The 22,082-nt window shown below is 37.2% G+C and overlaps 1 protein-coding gene across 1 annotated transcript in view; it reads right to left on the bottom strand.

Annotated features, from left to right (window-relative positions):
• Positions 1-1,834: 1,834 nt before the first annotated feature.
• Positions 1,835-22,082, bottom strand: part of LOC136032012 (phospholipase ABHD3-like) — an 82,372-nt gene continuing 62,124 nt past the window's right edge. The window contains exon 7 of the mRNA XM_065712079.1: positions 1,835-3,108. Within this exon, the coding sequence (XP_065568151.1) occupies positions 2,930-3,108 (179 nt within the window). The 3' untranslated portion in view covers positions 1,835-2,929. The remainder of the gene's footprint in view (positions 3,109-22,082) is intronic.

Genomic DNA, 22,082 nt, shown 5'->3' with positions numbered 1-22,082 from the left:
CTTAAAACGCTTGTCGTGGGGGATGCTGAAGTAACCAAATGACAATATTTGCATCATAACACTACTGCTTCTACTCCTACAACTACTACTATTGCTACTATTGTTATTGCTACTACTACTGCTACTAAAGCTAAGACTACTACTATTAACCTACTCCTACTGCTACTACTATAACTACTGGTGCTACTAATACTACTAATAAACCTAAGGGTATTAAGGTGAAAATTTTGGACAATATTGTAACTGTAATGAAATAAATTGAAACACACTATGCCCAAATAGGTTTTCAAGAGGATGTATCAGCAATGCTTCAGGACTGGTTGAGGGTTATGAGTTAAAAATTTCATCGTGTGTTGAAGGGGATGTTGATAAAAAGGTGCTATTTGCTTACTGGCACTAACGCTATTACTGCTACTACAATTAATGCTACTACACAAGCCAAGGGTATTAAGATGAAGCTTTCGAAGAGTACTTAGGCGAATACTGAACTAAACCAAAACGAACTATGATCATGCAAGTACCAAAAGGGCATATAAGTAATATCATAGGCAGCGCTGCTCGATATTTTAAAGGAATTTTAAAGGAACTAGTTTGATTGCAAATTCAAAGTTCTAGTACCCTTTTAAGAGTCAAAAGTGATTGGAGGGCAACCAGCCCTTTTTTTTAGCTCATAATTTTCCAAACACTTCAAATAAAAATTTAAGAAAGTCATTTTGTTCAGCATAGCTGAACAGTCTTGTAACTATATCTCCAGGGCTATTGCGTAGGTCAGCCCCCCACAGTTGTGCAATTTTCAAATTTTGTTTAAAAACTAAATGCTGCCTTAAGATCAAATCAAAAAGCACTGTGGGTATGCAGACTGCCAATAAGACATCTCAGCAGAATCCCAAGAACGACTGAGAGTATTATGTTTAAACTTTTGGGGCTACTTCTATTAATACTTCTACTCTTAAAATTTTACTAAATCGAAAGAGTGTGCGTGTATCCAAGCTGTCAAAGAGCATAGGTAGATGTTTTTGCAAATGGTACCAAGTTTTATTTGCAGGTCAACTGGAACAGGTATATTAATAAATTAAACACCACTATTTGTGTCCAGATTTTCAAAAGGGTGTAAGTTGGTAAAAATTGTTCAAGAATTTTCTCCAGCATATAAATAACAGGCCAAACTATAAATTCTTGAAGAAAAACCAAAAAGAGTTAAAGTATTGTTTTCTTTTTGCCTGAAAAGACAATGTCAATATAAAACGAACAGAAATTAATTAAAAAAAATTCACAAAAACAGTTTTTCAAAGAAAAGTAAAGAACACCATTAAACGAAAAATGAGCAAAATCCAATAATCTACCAAGCGTAAAACTACCACAAATCAATATCGACAAATAAATGAAACCCAAAACGAACAGAAATTACAATAAATAACCGAGTCAAATGAGTAGATATTAACATGAGTAGGGCTCAAAACACCTATGCCTCCCCAAGGCCATAACATAATTTACACTTTACTGAAAAAATTTAAATATTTTCGCATTTACAACTTTAATAAATCGAATTTGATTAACATTTTAAGGAATAAATACCAGCATATTTGAACTAAACTGAAAATACACATTCATGGAGTTCTTTACTTTTCCTTGAAAAACTTATTTTGTGGATAAAGTTCTTTTTAATTAATCTCACTAAAAGCCTTGCTTATGTTCACTACATGTAAGAAAAGTCTACAAAACGGGTGTCAACACATTGGACCGTTAGAGTGCCTGGGAAGCTAGAAATGTCTCCGGATTAAAGAAAGCTCAAAATGTTATATTAGCCCTTCAAAGAAAAATCCAAAAACTCATAAGAACTCCAAAAGCTTATATTTTATTACAAAGATCATGCATAGATGATAGTGTAGGTGAGTTCAACCATGAAAAACGAAAAAATATCACAACTAAGTGCTCACAGCATAGGGCGACAGTTCTCAGTACTTTTTCTGAAAATCCTCTGCCTTGCTCTTAGGGACTAGTTTCCACGCAATATGACACCTAACGAAACACAGAGGAGTTTCTTGATTCATAAACACTTTCGGTTACCTGGGTAATACGACTGGAAAACGAAAGCGAAGCTAATGAACGTCTAGCGCAAGTACTCCCTTTGTTTTCCAGCATTTTGGGCCTATTTTTCATATCTACCTTACACATAATTTTAGAGCCAGAAGTCGACTCTACGGAAAATCTTTAAATCTGCATTAATAATTATTTCTGTCACAAAACCCTTTCTGTCAGCATTAATAAATACCTTCTTACAGAAATTCAAGTGTTTATTTGTCTGTTCAGTAATTTGCAGCTAAACTATTCAAGCTAGAAGCTTGAAATATCTGAATATAGTCTTAGAACCAAGATAATGCAAATTAGGGTAAAAAAAATCAAAGGAACTGGGAATTTGACGCCATGAGAAAATGCCATTTGCATAGATAGCACTGCATACGAACATAAATATTTCTAAGTATTTTACGAATATTCTGATGTGTTTGATAGGAGAACACGCTAGTTAAGTTACATTTTAGGAAAAAAAAAGTTGCGGATACATATACGGAATATATATCTATATTTCACCGTAGGTTGAATTCTGTACATTACACGGTTAAAAGAATGATGCATCATAATACAACTCAAAAACACTACTAGAGAAAAGTTGATCCATAAAAAGATGATAGAAAAACCAGAAGAACGAAAGAAAGAATGCAAAAGGCTGCCAAGAAGAGAAAGGCCCAAAGAAAAGCAGCCGACGATGTGGAAAAAACAAATCATAGACAAGAAGATATGAAATGAAGAATGGACAAACGACGAGCTACCGAAGAAGCAGAGGGAAAAAATAAGCACAAATTCCTAGATCTCTTGTAAATGATTGCGCTATAAAAAAAAAAAGATCTAATTAGCTAACAGTAAAAAGACATCATAATTTCGAAAGCAGATCATGTTTGTTGATAATGGCTTGCAGATACTGAGCAAAAACACGGTCAATGTAATTCTCTCTCAATGGAAGGAATCCCTCCATGAAACCAATGTGTCCACCACGAGAAGTCGCAACAATGGCAACATAATCAGACTTTGCCGCAGCTTCATATGGTATGGCTGAAAAAGAATACAGATTAAATAAACTGAGGCTTATCACTTGAGGCAGGAAAAGGTCAATGATACAGAGTAGCAAAAAAAGAGGAAGTTTTAAAACACGTTTCGAAAAAGAAATATCTAATGTGAAAAATTTTTCATTTAAAGGTGATTGAGGAATAGTAACTATTATTTATGTTGATTCTAATGGCAAAAGTTTGTAGTGAAAACAAAGGCACGGAAATTTTGAAAGGGTATTTGAAAAGCCTGAGACCCCAAAAATGACCTTGACCGCAGATCGAAAAGCTAAGTTTAATTTTGGTATGATAATTGTCTAGGAACCTTATTAGCACATTTTCAGCTCACTTCTCTTTGAAAACCCATACTCTGGGTTTTGAAACCCGCGTTTTTAATTGAAAACTAAAAGCACGTTTAAAACAGCTACTTAATGAAAAAATCCTTTAAATTTGATCCTGTAATAATAACTGTAATTTATGTTTACTTTAACAATAAAAATTAATTACGAAAACATTTTTCGAGAATTTCATAAAAGCTAGAAAGATGTGTCTTTTTTTCTCGGATATTAGCGGGGCACCAAAAAATCGTAAAGATTTGTTTAATAGCTAGTTTGAAAGCTAATGCTTATAAATATGTACTTTCTATAAATTTATACTGATGCTGCCATTACAAAGTGCTATATGACACCGAAAATGGCACTCTTTGGTGCCATTTCTGGTGGGCTATGAAGCATAACAAGGACACCATTAAAATATAATGGTAGGAGAGACTCTTAACCACAGGTCCACAATCCCCCTCGTGGAATTCTAATCCGCCTAGCCCTCTAGTAACCGAAAACAAAAACATTTTCAAAAAATTATTTCCTACTAAAAGAAAAATTTAATCAAATTTGATTCAAAAATATTTACTATTATTTATGTTTACCATTTAACTAAAATTAATTAGGAAAATAAATTTTCAAGAATTTTGAAAAAGAGCTTGAAACTCATCGAAAATGGCGGTGGATCGAAATGGAAATTGCAACATTGATTTCACCATGATTAAAATCCCTATCAGAAGGCTTACAACCCCCATCTTGAAAATCTCTAACCCGCCATAACATCGAAAACACTTCAGCTTGAAACCAATATATATATATATATATATATATATATATATATATATATATATATATATATATATATATATATATATATATATATATATATATGTGTGTGTGTGTGTGTGTGTGTGTAACCACTGGTTAAATGCGACCTAAAAAAAAGTCAAACGTGTACTGTCCAGGCGCTGAAGATAAGCCCGTTGGCACTCAACGCTCTAGATGTCAATTTTGTATTTTCAGCGAAACTGTCTAACGAGAGAAACCTCGTTGTTTTCTTCTGAGCCATCTTCTTCGTCGTCTTCTTGTTTGGATTGTTACAGAGACGCTTTCGCATAATTATCACCACAGGAATCAAATCCAGGACCCTGCAGGTGGTTGCTGCAACAAAGTTCGAACTCTGGGTCCCACCTTTTCAAGCAGAGGTCAATCCCACTGCACCACGCCGGACCTTTTAGAACTTTTTTTGCATCTGACATTTGCATCTGAGTTTTTACAAAAGGCTACTGTTTAAAAAGGTGACGGATATTCTACGTACGGAGACCAAAATTTTTTCTTTGTCACTCTTTTATTGTCCTCTTTGTTTTGCTATAAGTGCTACTTTTTCCACAAGTTCTCTTGATGCTATCCACAAAGTAGATGAGCCTTGTGTTGCATAAGGCGCATTGTAATTAAATCAAAATGTGTCATAGATGATTAAAAAAATTTTGTATCTGTGCCTCCTCAAAGTCGACGGTGATAATAAGTCCCTCCGGACTTTTTCTGTTCAAATATCTGTTCATTTAAGGTTGACTTGGTTATTCATTTGAATTTCTATTCATTTTAAGTTTTATTTATTCATTAGGCTAATAATAATTAGTCAGAGAATCCCAAACTTTAGCATCCCGACCGAAAAAAGCCAGTGACCTAATATTTCTCGGGGGAAGTCTGTTTGGCTTTAGGTATGAGCTCACTTGCATATTCTGTGGCATAGTTTGTTTTTTATTCTTAAGCGATTTTACGGTTTTGTTTTAAACCTTATTTAACACGAGAAAAAATCGATTTTCTAATCTCAAATTGATACAAGCAATTTTGTTTTCAAAATTTCATGTCTTCATTGGGGTCTATTCGGACCAGTCTACAAGCCTTGTAAATTTTCAAGTCGGTCACATGTGATAAAAATAGTTAACTTATTTTAGGCCATAGAAAATTAGTGCAACCAAATTTAGCTTCAATTTTTTCTTTCCGCATTGGGGAACACCTGGCTTATTTAATCTTCAAGCTGATCAGATGCACAAATTCGCGGGTTAATTTTTTGGGCCTCATGAATCTTTTGGCTTTTCCATCGCGGCTCATTAAAAAAAATTCCATACCCAGTAAAAGGTTTCTCGATCTAGGCTGATTAAAAATATCCCGGCCTGGCCGATGCAAAAAACAGCGATTTTTTACCTATTTTCTGGCCGACCAATTTTTTCGACCTTTTGTGAATTAGGGTCACTTTGATCCAGGGACTTACAGATAAAAGTTTGAAGCCATTTGAAAGATAATTAGTTAAAAGGCCTGTCTGGGCATCATTTTTGGGGGTAACGAGGTCTTTTTTTCTGTTTTTAAGCATTTAGTATCCCTGGCTCAAGTACTTGAGGAAATAGGTTTTAAGCAGATCTAAGAATAAATCTGACAGCTTATCAAGAACCCCGTTTCCAGGGGGCCTGTTCTTAGCCCAGAAACTAGGATATTCTTAGCATGTAAGTTTGTAACCTATCAGCGGCAAGTAGTTCTTAGGCATATTTTCATATCCCTACTCCATCCTATCCAAAAACAGTTAAGGTCACCTTCAACCAGAGAATAATCACCGAAAGTTTCTAGCCAATTATACAGCAAAGACCAAATATTATCTGGAAAAATCCTACCGGGGCCTTTGAGAGTCACCTGATAGCTATAACTTCAGTTAAAAGCTGTAAATCCTCCCTTTCAAAGTAATTGATTGTAAGTTCATGCTATCATGGGGATTCATCGATGAGATACTTAAACTGTTAAAAAGAAAAAAAATTCACACACACATACCTTAAGATGGAATTAGGGGGCTTTAATTTAATTAAGAATATACTTTGCATAAATGTTGCTGTATGCCTAGTTAACCTCTATAAAAATTCCGACTAAAATCCAATACGTTTTGTCCATAGACAAAAGGTACATAATATGTATTAAACGAAATTAAAAAAGAAAAAAAAAATAATGAGAAATTAAATAAAAGTCAAGTTTTTTCAACTGAAAGTAAGGAGTAATATTAAAGCTTAAAACTAACAGAAATTATTTTGTATATTAGGAAGTTCACCCCATCCTCAATACCTCGCTCTTTACGCAATTTTTTTTTAAATAATTTCAAAAGAGCTATTTATTCTAATTAAACGGCCTTTGTGATTCTGGGGCCATTCTTAAATAATTCGAACAAAATTCGAACTTTAGTGTAAGAGCGAGGTATTGACGAGGGGGCAAACCCCCTCATATAAGTAATAAAAATATACAAATACAAAAGTTTGTTGCGTAAGTTAATTTGTAAGTGACGTATATTTATTACTAATGAAAAACGTTCATAAAATAAAATTAAAAGTTCTAGTGGACTTTTTAAGTAACCCAAAAATTGGAGAGCAACTAGGCCCCCTCCCCGCCCCTTTTTCTCCAAATGGTTTGATCAAAACTTTGAGAAAGCTATTCAGCCAAAAAAAGTAAAATTAATATGCAAATTTCGTTTTAACTATTCATGTACGGTGAGCCAAAATCAAAACCTGCATTAATTCAAAAATATTCAGAAATTAAATATAAATAGCAAGTTTTTCAACTGAAAGTAAGGAACAACATTAAAACTTAGAACGAACAGAAATTATTACGTATATGAGGGGTTTTGTCCCCTCCTCAATACCTCGCTCTTTACGCTAAAGTATTTTTAGCAATTTCAAAAGAGCTATTTATTCTAATTAAACGGCATTTGTGATTCAGGGGTCTTTCTTAAAGAATAGGAACAGAATTTGAACTTTAGTGTTAAGAGCAAGGTATTAACGAGGGGGGCGAACCCCCTCATATATGTACTAAACATATACGAATATAGAAGTTCGTTACGTAAGTTAATCTGTAAGTTACGTATATTTATTACTAATAAAAACGTTCATAAATAAAATGAAAAGTTCTTGTGGCCTTTTTAAAGTGACCAAAAAGCGTTCGTATTAATTTTCTGTTCGTTTTAAGTTTTAATGTCGCTCCTTACTTTCAGCTAAGAAAGCTTGTTTTTTTTATTTTATTAAGCATCAAATGGCCATAGGTTTAAACCTAATTACTAATCATAAGAAAAATTATGATTATTTCAAAACTTATACATTATTCTCTTGAATTTCTTTTGTGAAGATCAAATGTTCCGAATGAGCCTGGTTTTAATAGGTAACATTCCTGGAAATACTTTTTGAAGAAACTGAAGACAATCGGTTACCAAAAAATTGTTTAGTTGGATATCTGTATCATATAACTTTTGTCTGTGGTTTTGTTGGAGATTTCGCAACAGTTTTGACAAGCCACGCCATCATTTTCAAAGGAACCGTGAATTAGTCTTCGAGGAAAAAGCAATAACTCTCCACATTAATTACCGAAACATTTCTAGACTGAAACCGGAAAAGTGTTATGAAACGAATTGCGAAACCTAACATTGATGATATTAGCACGATCAAATTAGTATTCGACCAAAAAGTAAACATTATTTTAAATTGCAAGGATCAGCTGTCAACACAGGTAAACCAAGTCAAAAGTAACTGTATGTGCTCTCTTCAAACCCAGTAGCTATAGTTAAAATCCTTATTGTGTTGCGGAAGCAAAACCCTGGTTTCATTTTGATAAAACCAAGGTGTAGATTCTGCAGTTTTTACAAAAAATAAAGACCTCCGGCCGGGTCATTAAATATGACGATTCATTTTGGAAGGCTGTGTATGCTTCTTGTCTCGGGCCAAAAAGGATGGTTGTCGCTTGTTCTTGAACCAGAGAACTATCCGAAACTATTCTGTCAAGCTTTCGTTTCTTCGAGCTACGATTCTACTTTGAAGCGGCGAGCTCCGTTTTAAAGTGGCCCGCAAACAGGTATCAGTTTCAAATTAGAATCAGGCTACAATCAAAAAGTCCTTAAAGTGATCGACGGTTTACCGACACAATCGACGAAAAATTTTCTTAAAATAATAAATTGAACAATATAGAAACCAAAAAAACGAGCATTTTCCTATAGGTTAGAAAGTGCTATCATCTACTTTTACAGGCTATTTTATTTGTGATATCGGTTGAGTTCGTTATTTCACTTTCTACATTTAGGGCTGGGGCAGAGGAATGTTATCACATGTCTCTCTTAAACTTTAATTGTGCTCTGGCTGCTAAAAAGAAAGGCAATCTTACTCTTTGCTCCTTTCTAACTGGTGATATTAGAATGTTTTCCCTTGACAAGAAAATTAACGCTTGAACTAAGTGAGAAGCAATTTTGTTTTCAACAACCTACCGATAAATAGCCCTTGAAAAACTGATGGAAGAAGCGACAAATTTTTTTTGAATAAAAATTCGCTCATGAGATACATCATTATAAAAATTTTCAATGGGCTAACAGCTTCATTGTTGTGATAGACATCGAAAAATAAAATCATATAATGGCTTTGCGAAAAAAAAATGATCGAAGCCATGGTTCCTTGCAAGAACGAGCTGAGTCGTTAAATTGTCCATTGTTCCCTCCATTCCCCTCTCCCATTAAAAATTTTAGCACAAAGGTTGGCTGGATACACTTATTTGAAGCCAATGACTTGTGTTACTGGAGGCACACAATTAACCTATGCTCAGTTCAACATCCCTCTTCCTGGCCCCCCCACCATCAACTTTATAGAGCAAAGGTACATACGCTGGATCTTGTATGTAGTGGAATCATGTAAAGGATTTCCAGTCTGTAAGATTGAATGTATAAAGTTGACCAGTGGCCTATCCAACATCCCGCTATTATTCTTACCACCTACTTGTCAATAGAAAGGTGGAAATGATTCAACTTGATTAAACCGGGATCATGCACGGATTTTTAATCAGCATGATCCAGATATCAAGAAGGCCCTTTGATCCTCTTTCCCATTGTCCGTACCATTTCTTTTGTGGAAAGGTAGGGCTACTGCACCTTGTTGGAAGCGGAATCACGTGAGGATTTCAATATCTATTATTGGCTGAATTAAGGTCGTCGATGTCAACACCAACATCCCTTCACCTCCTTCCCACCATTTTTCTAGTAGAAAGGTAGACATTTCATATCTGTCCAAACTGAAATTACACAAGTATTTTCAATCAATAAAATTAGAGGACCAAAGGGGTCCAGAAACACTACCCTTCTCCTTCAAAATTTTTAGCAGAAATTTTGCCATATTACACCTTTTTTGAATCGAATTGGTACAAAAATTTTCTTTTGTTACATAATGATTAATACTAATGTTCAGTTCAGTTTATTTAATTACCAAATTATGTAACACGTACCATCAATTCAAGTGGCCGCCCAAAGTTACATAATAAATACATCAGAAACAAATAATCGGAGGTTTGTTTTGAGGAAAAGTAGCGCAGTCTTATCTTGCAAATTCTACATTTAAAAAAATCAGAATTAATGCACTAGCTTTGGCTTAGTAAAGAGAGAATAGTCCCCCGTCCATTGTCATTATTATCTATTCTTTTTCTTCTCAACCACGGCCACTTCGTTAAGAAGGGGTAGTTGAAGAAATCCCCTTGTGAAAGGATTCATTCAATTAAGATTTAAAGTGCCCTTTTTGTAGTTCAAAAGTGAATGGAGGATAATCAGCACCCTCCTGTACCCTTTTTACACACTGGCACCAGTGGCGTAATTATGTTAAGTCCTGTGGGGGGGGGGCAAAGTTGGAGCCAATTTTCCTAATTCAAGAGAAAATAACAGGGGAAAATGAAAAATGAGCCATATAGTACCATAAAGGCAAAAATATACTAAAGAAAACTGACCTGTTTCTCTGGACACTTGAATTATGCAGACTTATCTTAGTTTTGACTATATTTTTTTTTTATAGAAACTAACTTTCAGCTGGGGGGTCAAACTGAGGTCTAGGGGTCAAACTGAGGTCTGGGGGGCAAACTTAGGTCTGGAGGGGGCAATTGCCACCCTTCCTCCTAGCAAATTACGCCCCTGCCTGGCACCCCTGTAACTCTCCATGGCATCATTTTTATAGAAAGAGGTCAGCAAAAGTAGGACATTTATTAAGAATCTAGATACAGGAGTGAAGCCTTTTTTTGGATTTTACAGCATGCAATTATCCGGTCAAGTCATTTCCCAATTATTAACTCATTTTCTGTCTAACTTTTTACCCTCTTTGAAGTAATTAGCGATTGTACTGTTATTTTTTTCGTAAAGAGTTTGCTTTCCACAGCAAAATAGAATTATCCTTGATATTAGGGTGTTTACCCCCCCCCCCTTTTTAGGATAAAGTACAGCTTTCAATGGATCAACTCTGGAAACTATAATTTTTCATTAAAATCGACGTTTTCGCAATAGAAGAACTACCCGCCACAGCACCCATATTGCACTGTTAACCCTAAAATATCCATTTCAGTGGGATATAATAGATTAATCACTGGTTCTAAATCGTCATGAATATAATCTGAGCCTAAAACGTACTTTTGAGGCTTCAGTCTTCTTCCCCCCCATCCGCTACAATACTACAGATTAAAGTTAATCTGTATTTTCTGATGTGTGTGCTTTTTGCATTTATTTAGCTACTAAATAAAAAAAAGTGCTACTTTATATCTGCTGTTTCGAAGGTTTTGCCCCCCCTCCGAAAAAAATTCCTGTGTACGTGCCTGAAGAGGTTATTAAGGAAAACAGTAATAATTAATTTTCCTAATTCTTATCGACCTGAATATTGAAGAGAGAAGTCTGGTCACTTTAAACAAATTGCATATAGAGAATGTAATAATATTGAGGAATACCGGTTTATACTATAGCATAGAGGCAACAAACTGTTACCTGAAAAACTTGACTATAAACATATGTTTCGTAGCCGGGAATCGGCCAAACATCAGACGAAAAAATAAGAATCACTTTACTAATGCCTGAACTAGAATTTAGAATCGTGGTATTTCCCCAGTAGTAGCGATATAATTGGTTTCTCAGAACTCTTTACGAAACTATTTCAGAATGTTTTCTATACGATATTTAGTATAAACCGCTCAACAAATATTATTTGATTAGACAGTAATTTACAGATAATACGACCATATGCCGTTTTGGGAACATAATAATGAATAAAATATCAACTAAATAAGTAAACATTTCATGCAAAAGGTTACGCTGCTAAACCTTTGTTTAATTCTGGGACCAGAAGGTGGCACGCACTCCCCCTTCAGTTACTGAGGGGTTATTACAAAATTTGAAATGAGACCCCCCAATAAAATGTTATATGCCCAAGGCTAAAGGGCAAAAGATGTTAGCTTTGTCTATAAAGGGTTTTTCAAAGTTGTCGTACTTCGGTCATAAGGCTGAAATATTTCCACGTTTAGGCCCTACCTTTAATTGCTAACAACAATCATAGAAATATTCTCCTTCCCCCACAAAGCGACCGTGTTATTTTAGAACAGCGGCTAGGGTTGAAAGCACAGACATTAAAATCTTGTTGAATCTTTTGAGACTACTACTACTACTGTTCATTAATGCACAAGTCACTTGGGGCCAACGCAGCTACGCACGCTTCTCCTCAATTCCAATCTATTCAATGCCTCCCTCTTTACATCCTCTCAAGAAATTCTCACTTCCCTTAAATCTTTCCTAACGACATCCTCCCACCCCATTCGGGGAAGCCCTTTGGCCCTACACAGTAAGCTGACATGGACAATCTTCGGTAATCATCATCTGCAGAACATATCCTAGCTATCTCATCGTTTCTCTCATTATAGTCCTAGAAAACGGCATTGAATCACATTTTTCGTAAAACTTACTATATGAGATACGGTCACTCAGTCGGGTTCTTTCAATATTCTAATCTTGGTCCGCAGACTTTTCTCATCCTTTCAGACTCATCCTTTCTCTCATTATAGTCCTAGAAAGCGGGACTGAGCCACATTTTTCGTAGAGCTTACTATATGAGATACGGTCAGTCAGTCGGGTTCCCAAAACAATCCGTAGGTAATTTCTCTGGAAAATATCTAGCAGCATCTCCTCCACCCTTCGCAGCATCCGGCCTTTGGAGCCATACTGGATACGTACACTATAACTTTCAATATTCTAATCTTGGTCCGTAGACTTATCTTCCTATTCTTGCGAACTTTTTTCAACTGTGGAAAAACACCCTGCGCCTTGGCTATTCTACTTCTAAAATCTTCACGGCACCCTTCATCTTTACTATTAATGCTACCTAGACAAATGAAGCTGTCCCCTTGATCGGTCCTCTCGTTACCCAACATCACCTCTTCATCTTCAGTTATTTCTAGTCTTAGCGACTTATTCATAATGACATTAATTTTCAAACCTATTCTTGCATCCTGAGTTCGCAAACCCTCCAAAAGTTCAACATTTGCATCTAGGATGCTTAAATCAGCGCCATTATCTAAGTCTAGGGTAGTTTTACTTCCTCATTTGATTCCGTGTTCTCTCGTTGCAGTTGTTGTGCTCCTTATGGCGAAGTCCATCAAAATACCCATATAAATGGGGATAGAATGCGACAATGCTTAACTCCTAATTGCTCATTTTATGACTAAAAAGTTCAGGGTATCAGTTTTAGTAGAATATGCCCTTGTTGAACCGACTGAAGGAGATACTAGTGACTCAGATGAATTTTATTCACAGTTACAGGAGCAAAAAGACAGGGTCCCAGGTAGAAATGTGGTGTGTTTACTAGGATATTTTAACGCCCAGGTCGGTAGAAACATACATAGATGGTAGCCTAGCCAAGGTAAATTTGATGTAGGAAAAGAAAACGGCAATGGCAACAGACTTTTGCAATTTTGTAGGTATAAAAATCTAGTTATAATCAATAACGGTATTTGGTCATAAAATGACCCATAAGTTGACATGGTCTTCGCGTGATGGGAAGACTGCAAACCTTATTGATTATGTTATAGTAAACCGAAGACTGGCAGGATCAATACAAGATACTGGGGTATACAGGAGTGCTGTTATTGATGATAAAAGTAAAGGTCACCATCTCTAGGGTTAATTTAAAGCTGAAATTTCGAAACAACCTCCAGGGAAGTTATGATGTTGGTAGACTCCAGGGTGAAAATTCGAGAGAAACTTTCCAGGGACAGTTGAATGCTAAACTTAAGGGTTTAAAATTTGACAATGTGGGATACTGTTGGAATAATTTTAGAAAAATAATTTATGAAGTTGCTGATGGTGTCTTAGGGAAGAAAGTTAAGACTGCAGCTAGAAATGTTTGTGAAAAAGCTTTATGTTTAATTGAGAGAAGAAGGGGTTTGTACAAGAACTATCTGAGTGATAGATCAGACGACGACAAAAGGAATGTAAAGAAAGTGAAGAAAGAACTAAAACATGAACTAAGGAGATGTGAAGTGGAGGCCATGGATAAAATTGCCGTGGATCTGGAAGATGCAGCTAGACGACTCAAAAGTAAAATATTGTACCGGGATGTTAATAAATTGAGAGGGAGTAGTCAATCCGGACTTGTCCCAGCTAAAGATAGAAAAGGGGCCACAATTAGTGATAAGGAAAGATTTAGAGATGGGCAGAAAAGTTTGAGAATGAGCAAAACCGAGATACAGTTACAGGAAAAGATATAGAGGAAAATGAAAAAGTTTGTGATATCTTGGATGTGAAGGAAGATTAGTTTTGTGAAGAAGAAATAGTGACAGTACTAAACGGATTAAAAAAATAATAAGGCTCCAGGTGCTGATAGTGTGGTAAATGAGTTTCTCAAATATGGTGGCTCTGAGGTTAGAAATAAGCGACTGAAGATTATGAATATGATTTTAAAAAAAGGGGAAGTACCTAACGATTGTAAGAAAACCTTAATTAGACCACTGTATAAGAAAGGTGATGAGGGTGGGTGTCGTAAATATCGAGACATTTGTCTGGTCTCTGTATGTAATAAATTATTTGGTAAAATGATACCTTTTAGACTGAGAGATGATGTAGACAAAGTTTTAAGAGAAGAACAGTGCGGTTTTAGAAAAGGTAGAAGATGCGTCAACTAAATTTTCACTCTTAGGTTAATAATTGAGAAGTACATTAGCTGTCAAACACCTTTTGGTCCTTGGTTTTATAGATTATGAGCAAGCGTCCGATTCTGTTGATAGCAGAGCTTAAGCAAAGGTCTTATCCTTGTATTGTATACCAGACAAATACATTAAAGTGATTAATGCTATGTGCGAGAATAACACTGCTGCGGATAAGGTAGGAATTGAAGTTAACAGCTGGTTTTGTATTAAATCAGGATTTAAGCAGGGTTTTGTTCTATCCACCTTTATATGGATCATTTTCATGGGAATTTGCCTTAAGGAGCACAGGAAAGACAATGGGAGACTACGGAAACAAATGGCGAGAAAAAACTCGTGGACATAGATTTTGCTGATGGTTTAAGCACCCTAGATGAAAGTGTGAGCAAAATGAATGAGCTTTTAGAGGCTTTGCTAGTTCAGAGTCCAAGAATACGTTTGAAAACTAATGTTAAGAAGACTAAGTCACTAAGGCTAGGAGTAAGTGTAAATGAAAAGGTGACGTTGGGTAACGAAAAGATTGACCAGGTGGGCAGCTTCATTTTCCTTGATGATATTATTAGTAAAAACTGTGGGAGCAGTGAAGATGTTAGAAGTAGAATAGACAAGGCTCCGGTTTTTTTTTCACAGTTAAAAAAAAGTTTGGAAGAATAAGAAGATAAGTATGCAAACCAAGATTAGGATACTGGGAGGTACAGTGATGACAGTGATCAAATATAGCTCCGAAGCATGAGTGCTCCCATAATTACCCGACCTTTCAAATGCGCTGAAGAAAATGGCTATCTCAAAATTTTAATTGGATGTATTTGGGGATATGATGAGCGTGGGTGTGGTTACCATACAATCACTTTCGACTATTAAAAAGAGCAATAGAAGTTGCGATTTCCAATCGAATGAACCTCTTTCGAAGTGGCTTCGACTACTCCTTCTATACGAAAAAAAAACCTGTATTGTGGTAAAAAAAACTGCATTGTGATAATATCGTTCTTTACTAAGCCAGCGCAATTGCACTGTCTACGATTTTTTGGACTATTTTTGAATAAATAAATATCTCAAAATTTCTATTAGATGTATTTAAAGAAAATACGACGTGTGGGGGGGTAGCTGCCCTCCGATTGCTTTGACTCTAAAAAATGGCGTTTGAAAATCTGGCTACCATTCAAATGAGCTCCATTCGGGTTAGTACGACCATCCTTTATATAAAAACCTTAAAAGCCACAAGGGCAAACTTTACAACCCTAGCCCAGAGGGCTGTGTATGGGTTGTCATCCTTAGAGACATAATGTCTAGACCTTTCAACTACGCTGAAGAAAACGACTATCTCAAAATTTTGACTGGATGTGTTTTGGGAAATGACTTTCTTGGGCGGGGGGGGGGGGAGGGTGATATTTGTCCTCCAATCGCTTTTGACTATTAAAAAGGGCATTACTCTTTTCAATCTCCAGCTGAATGAACCCTTCGAAGTTTTTACAACTTCTTCTATACAAAGTGCCCTGGTCTAAAAATCTATATATATAAAAATAAGTTGTTTGTCTGTGTGTCTGTCTACTGACGTCATGTTTGTGTGTCGACTGACGTCATGTTTGTCAACTGACGTATCTATCTATCTATCTATATATATATATAAACTAGCTGGTGGGGGCGCTTCACGACTCCCCCCCCCAAGCCCCCCCGCGCGCGTAAGTCGTTACGCGCCATATTAGTTACGCGCCATTGTAGTTGTGTCCCTGTGACCCACCTGTGAATATAGATATATATATATATATATATATATATATATATATATATATATATATATATATATATATATATATATATATATATATATATATATATATATATATATATATATATATGTTTTTAACTACGTAAAACATGCGAATATACAACATTCTTCGCTGTCCCATTGTCTGTGCATATAAATAAATTGTCAGGTTTACTGACTCTTGAACATGCAACATATAATTGTCCATGGGATAAACAATCCGTATTCAGTTCTATGCCTCATTATTCTAATGATGTGTCCCTGTGTCCCGGTCGTCATTTATATTCCCTGTGTCCCGGTCGTCATTTGTGTCCCGGTGTCCCAGTTTGTAATTTCTCTTTGAGTGTCCCAATCGTCATTTATATTCCCGGTGTCCTGGTCGTCATTTGTGTCCCGGTGTCCCGGTCTTTAATTTCTATTCGAACAATCCCTGTGTCCCGGTCGTCATTTATATATCCCGCCTGTGCCCCCGGCGTCCCCGTTGTAGTTGTGTCCCTGTGTCCCAGTCGTCATCTATATTCCCTGTGTCCGGTCGTGATTTGTGTCCGGGTGTCCCAGTCTGTAATTACTCTTTGAAGTTCCCGGTCGTCATTTATATTCCCTGTGTCCCGGTATGTAATTTCATCAGTTGACGAACATGACGTCAGTCGACAAACAACTTCATGACGCATACAGCTCAATCCTTATAATGACGTCAGTCGACAAACATGACGTCAATCGACACACAAACATGACGTCACTCGACACACACACAGACAACTTATTTTTATATATATAGATAAGTTGTCTGTGTGTCTGTCGAGTGACGTCATGTTTGTGTGTCGACTGACGTCATGTTTGTCGACTGACGAAATTACAGACCGGGACATCGGGACACAAATGACGACCGGGACATAGGGAATATAAATGACGACCGGGACACTCAGGGAGAAAGCGACCGGGACACAAGGAATGTTCGATTAGCAATCACCATCAACAAAGCACCGGGACACAAATGACGACCGGGACACAGGGAATATAAATGACGACCAGGACGCTCAAAGAGAAATTACAGACGGGGACACCGGAACACAAATGACGACCGGGACAAAAATGACGACCAGGACACAGGGAATATAAATGACGACCGCGACACTCAAAGAGAAATTACAGACTGGGACACCGAGACACAAATGATGACCGGGACACAGGGAAACAACTACAACGGGGACGCCGGGGGGCACAAGGGGATATATAAATGACGACGGGGACACAGGGAATGTTCGATTAGCAATCACGAGTCGGTAAACCTGACAATCTATCGACAAGAGTCGGTAAACCTGACAATCTATTTATATGCACAGACAATGGGACAGCAAAGAATGTTGTATATTCGCAAGTTTTACATAGTTAAAAATATATATATATCTATCTATATTCACAGGTGGGACACAGGGACACAACTACAATGGCGCGTAGCTAATATGGCGCGTAACGACTTACGCGCGCGCGAGGCCTTGGGGGGGGGGGGAGCGAAGCGCCCCCACCAAGTAGGTGTTGGGGTGGCGCGAAGCACCACCCCAACAGCTAGTCTATATATATAAAAATAAGTTGTTCGTCTGTTGACTGACGTCATGTTTGTGTGTCGACTGACGTCATTTTTGTCGACTGACGTCATTATAAGGATTGAGTATTATTCCATCATGAAGTTGTTTGTCGACTGACATCATGTTTGTCGACTGATGAAATTACAGACCGGGACACAAATGACGACCGGGACACCGGGACACAGGGAATCCATATACCTATATATATATAAAGATAAGTTGTCTGTCGAGTGACAATAAGTTGTCTGTGTGTCTGTCGAGTGACAATAAAAATATATATATATATATATATATATATATATATTCACAGGTGGGACACAGGGACACAACTACAATGGCGCGTAACTAATATGGCGCGTAACGACTTACGCGCTCGGGGGGGGGGGAGGGCACGAAGCGCCTCCCCAACAGCTAGTATATCTATATATATAAAAATAAGTTGTCCTTCTGTCTGTCGAGTGACGTCATGTTTGTGTGTCGACTGACATCATGTTTGTCGACTGACGAAATTACAGATCGGGACACAAATGACGACCGGGACATAGGGAATATAAATGACGACCGGGACACTCAAAGAGAAAGCAACCGGGACACAAGGAATGTTCGATTACCAATCAACAAAGCACCGGGACACAAATGGCGACCGGGACACAGGGAATATAAATGACGACCGCGATACTCAAAGAGAAATTACAGACTGGGACACCGGGACACAAATGACGACCGGGACACAGGGAAACAACAACAACGGGGACGCCGGGGGGCACAGGGGGATATATAAATGACGACGGTATATGGCGCGAAAAAGGCTAAAAAAAGAAAAAACCTAAAAAGAAAAAAAAAGGAAAAAAATAAAAAAGGTAAAAAAACTAAGAAAGCTGCAAAACTAAAAAAAAAGAAAAACTAAAAGAGAAACTATAACTATATATATATATATATATATATATATATATAATAAGTTGTATGTATGCATGTTTGTTTGTTTGTGGGTTTGCATATGACGTCATTATAAGTATATAAGGCTTTGTATATGACGTCATTATAAGATGACATTACAGACCGGGACATCGGGATACAAATGACGACCGGGATACAGGGAATATAAATGACGACCGGGACACTCAAAGAGAAATTACGGACCGGGATACCGAGACACAAATAACGACCGGGACACAGGGGGATATATAAATGACGACGGGGACACAGGGAATGTTCGATTAGCAATCACCATCAACAAAGATCAAGGGCAATCATTAGAATAATGAGGTATAGATCTGAATACGGATTGTTTTTTTCATCGACATTTATATGTTGCATGTTCAAGATATTCACAGGTGGGACACAGGGACACAACTTGAATGGCGCGTAACGACTTGCGCGCGGGGGTGCTTGGGGGGTTGGCGCTACATTGTGCCCGCATCACTCTTTACTTAGGCAGCGCTATTACGCTGACATAAAAACCAATATAGAAAAATCGCTGTAATGCATGAGCAAGTAAACAACCACGGTGACCAGCTGAACTGAAAAGAAAGTGATAGCCCTGCTAGCATTGGTAGAAACAAAAAGAACAAGAGCTAAAAGCTCATATGGCACTTGTGACAAGGTCGGAAGAGCCAAGATCCAAGAGCCCATATGGCATGAGCTCTAGCAAAATTCTAAGAATCAATAGATTGACTTAAAAGGAAAATCGGAGGCTTAATGCCGGTCGGGATTTAAAATAAGAGCTCTGAGACACGAGGTCCTTCTAAATATCAAAATTCATTAAGATCCGATCACCCACTCGTAAATTAAAAATACCTCATTTTTCTAATTTTTCCTCTCCCTTCAGCCCCTCAGATGGTCGAATCGAGGAAAACGACTTTATTAAGTCAATTTGTGCAGGTCCCTGACACGCCTACAAATTTTCATCGTCCTAGTACGTCCAGAAGCACCAAACTCGCCAAAGCACTGGACACCCTAACTCCCCCAAGGGGAGCGGATCCAGTCTGGTTACGTCATCACTTATCTACGACATTTGCTTATTCTAACCACCAAGTTTCATCCCGATCTCTCCACCCTAAGCGTTTTCCAAGATTTCCGTTTTCCAAGATTTCTGTTTCCCCCTCCAACCCCCTATGTCTCCGAATCCGATTCGAATTGAAAATGGAGCATCTGAGACATAAGATCTTTCTATATATCAAGTTTCTTTAAGATCCGATCACCCATTCGTAAGATAAAGATACCTCAATTTTCAGGTTTCCAAGATTTCCGGTGTCCCCCTTCAACTGCCCCCAATGTCACCGGATCTGGTCGGGATTTAAAATAAGAGCTCTGAAGCCCAAGATCCTTCTAAATATCAAATTTCATTAAGATCTGATCACCCGTTCGTAAGTTACAAATACCTCATTTTTTCTAATTTTTCCGAATTAACCGTCGTACATGGTAAATACCAAGTGCCATTAAAAAGGAGAAACATCATTGCTACCCATTTAAAAATCTGATTTTTGTTTTCGTTCAAGCCAGGGACAAAATTCGCTCACAATTCGGCAATTTTGGTTTAATTTAGGACCATTATTCGGTTTTTAATTATTCAATTTGTATCCTTCTCACTTTCTAGGAATATTATGAAAGCAAGATAGAGATGATCAGGTTACATTTAACGAATGAAGGTTCAAAAAAAAAATGATTTATGACAATCTAGATGGGGCCAAACGAAAAAGATGGATATCTTTGAACGGGTCGGGAAAATGCCATAAGAAAACGTCGTAAGCAGGTGTAGACTTCAGGGGAGGAATTCAAGAATGTAAGACTGAACAGAATTGGGCGGTGAAAGAGCAGCGCAGCTGCGTTAGTCTCAGGCGACTTGGTGACGCAATGTGCTCTCAATAGTTTTAGCAGTACTTCCGTCTTCTTTAGCAATGAAAATCCACAAAAAATACAAAATTTTGATCAATAGTTGGTGAATACTGTTCACAATTAAAGCTTAGCATTATACTTCTTTTGCATTTTATAAAAAGTTCAGGATAAATTTAAGAAACGTGTAAAAGGGTTAGTTGCTTGAGACACCTGAGTTTATCAGTCAGTGATGTAATTTCGTCAAAATCCTGGCGAGAGGGCAAAGTTTCCCAATTCACTTGAAAATAACATTGACTAATTAAAAATGGGCCATAGAGCACCATAAAGTCATAGGCATACTAAAGAAACCTGACCTGTTTCTGTGGATCTTGAATTATATAGACCTTCCTCAGTTTTGCCAGGATTTTTAAAGACGCTAAATTTCAGCTGGGAGGGGCAAACTGGGGCCTGGAGGACAGTTAACCCTGCCCCATAGCAGATTACGTCCCTGTTATCAGGCTTATTGGGTTAGACTGGAACCCAACCAAAGGGTCTACCAGGCACATCACGTCTACCCGACTCTAGTACCTTGAACGACGTTTTAAGCTTGAACAAATACTAATCATTAATTAATTGTCAATGTGCCTCTAAACATCTCCTTTTGTTTAGACTAAGCCTGAATAAAAGTGTTACAGTGTGATATCTTCTCAAACAGTTCGTGGTAACGGACTGTAGTAAGGAGCGACCCGGCTCAATAGTAAACGAAACTCTAAAAAACGGAATTTTGATGCTAAAATATACATCAAAAGAATCAGATTTCCATGCTAATTTTAAATATATAAGTTTCATCAAATTTAGTCTTTGTCACAAAAATCACACCATCGCATTCGGCGTATCAGAGAACCATATGGCAAAGTTTTGAAGCTCTTATCTACAAAAATGTGGAATTTCGTATTTTTTGCCAGAAAACAAATCACGGGTGCGTGTTTATTTGTTGTTTTTTTGTTTTTTTTTCCCAGGGGTAATCGTATCGATCAAGTGGTCCTAGAATGTCGCAAGAGGGCTCATTCTAACGAAAATGTTTTAGTGCCCTTTTTAAGTGACAAAAAAATTGGAGGGCACCTAGGCCCCCTCCCACGCTCATTTTTTCTATAAAGTCAGCAGATCAAAATTTTGAGATAGCCATTTTGTTCCGCATAGTCAAAAACCATAATAACTATGTCTTTGGAAATGACTTACTCCCCCACAGTCCCTGGGGGAGGGGCTGCAAGTTACAAACTTCGACCAGTGTTTACATGTAATAATGGTTATTGGGAAGTGTACAGTCGTTTTCAGGGGATTTTTTTTTTGTTTTGGGGGTGGGGTTGAGGGGAGGGGGCTATATGGGAGGATCTTTCCTTGGAGAAATATTTCAAGGGGGAACAGAAATTCAATGAGAAGGGCGCAGGATTTTCTAAAATAACTATAAAAAAAACAATGAAAAAAATAAACATGG

The sequence above is a fragment of the Artemia franciscana genome, chromosome 10 (assembly GCF_032884065.1).
Source record: "Artemia franciscana chromosome 10, ASM3288406v1, whole genome shotgun sequence".
NCBI lineage: Eukaryota > Metazoa > Arthropoda > Branchiopoda > Anostraca > Artemiidae > Artemia > Artemia franciscana.
This window is presented reverse-complemented; position numbering and strand designations above follow the sequence as displayed.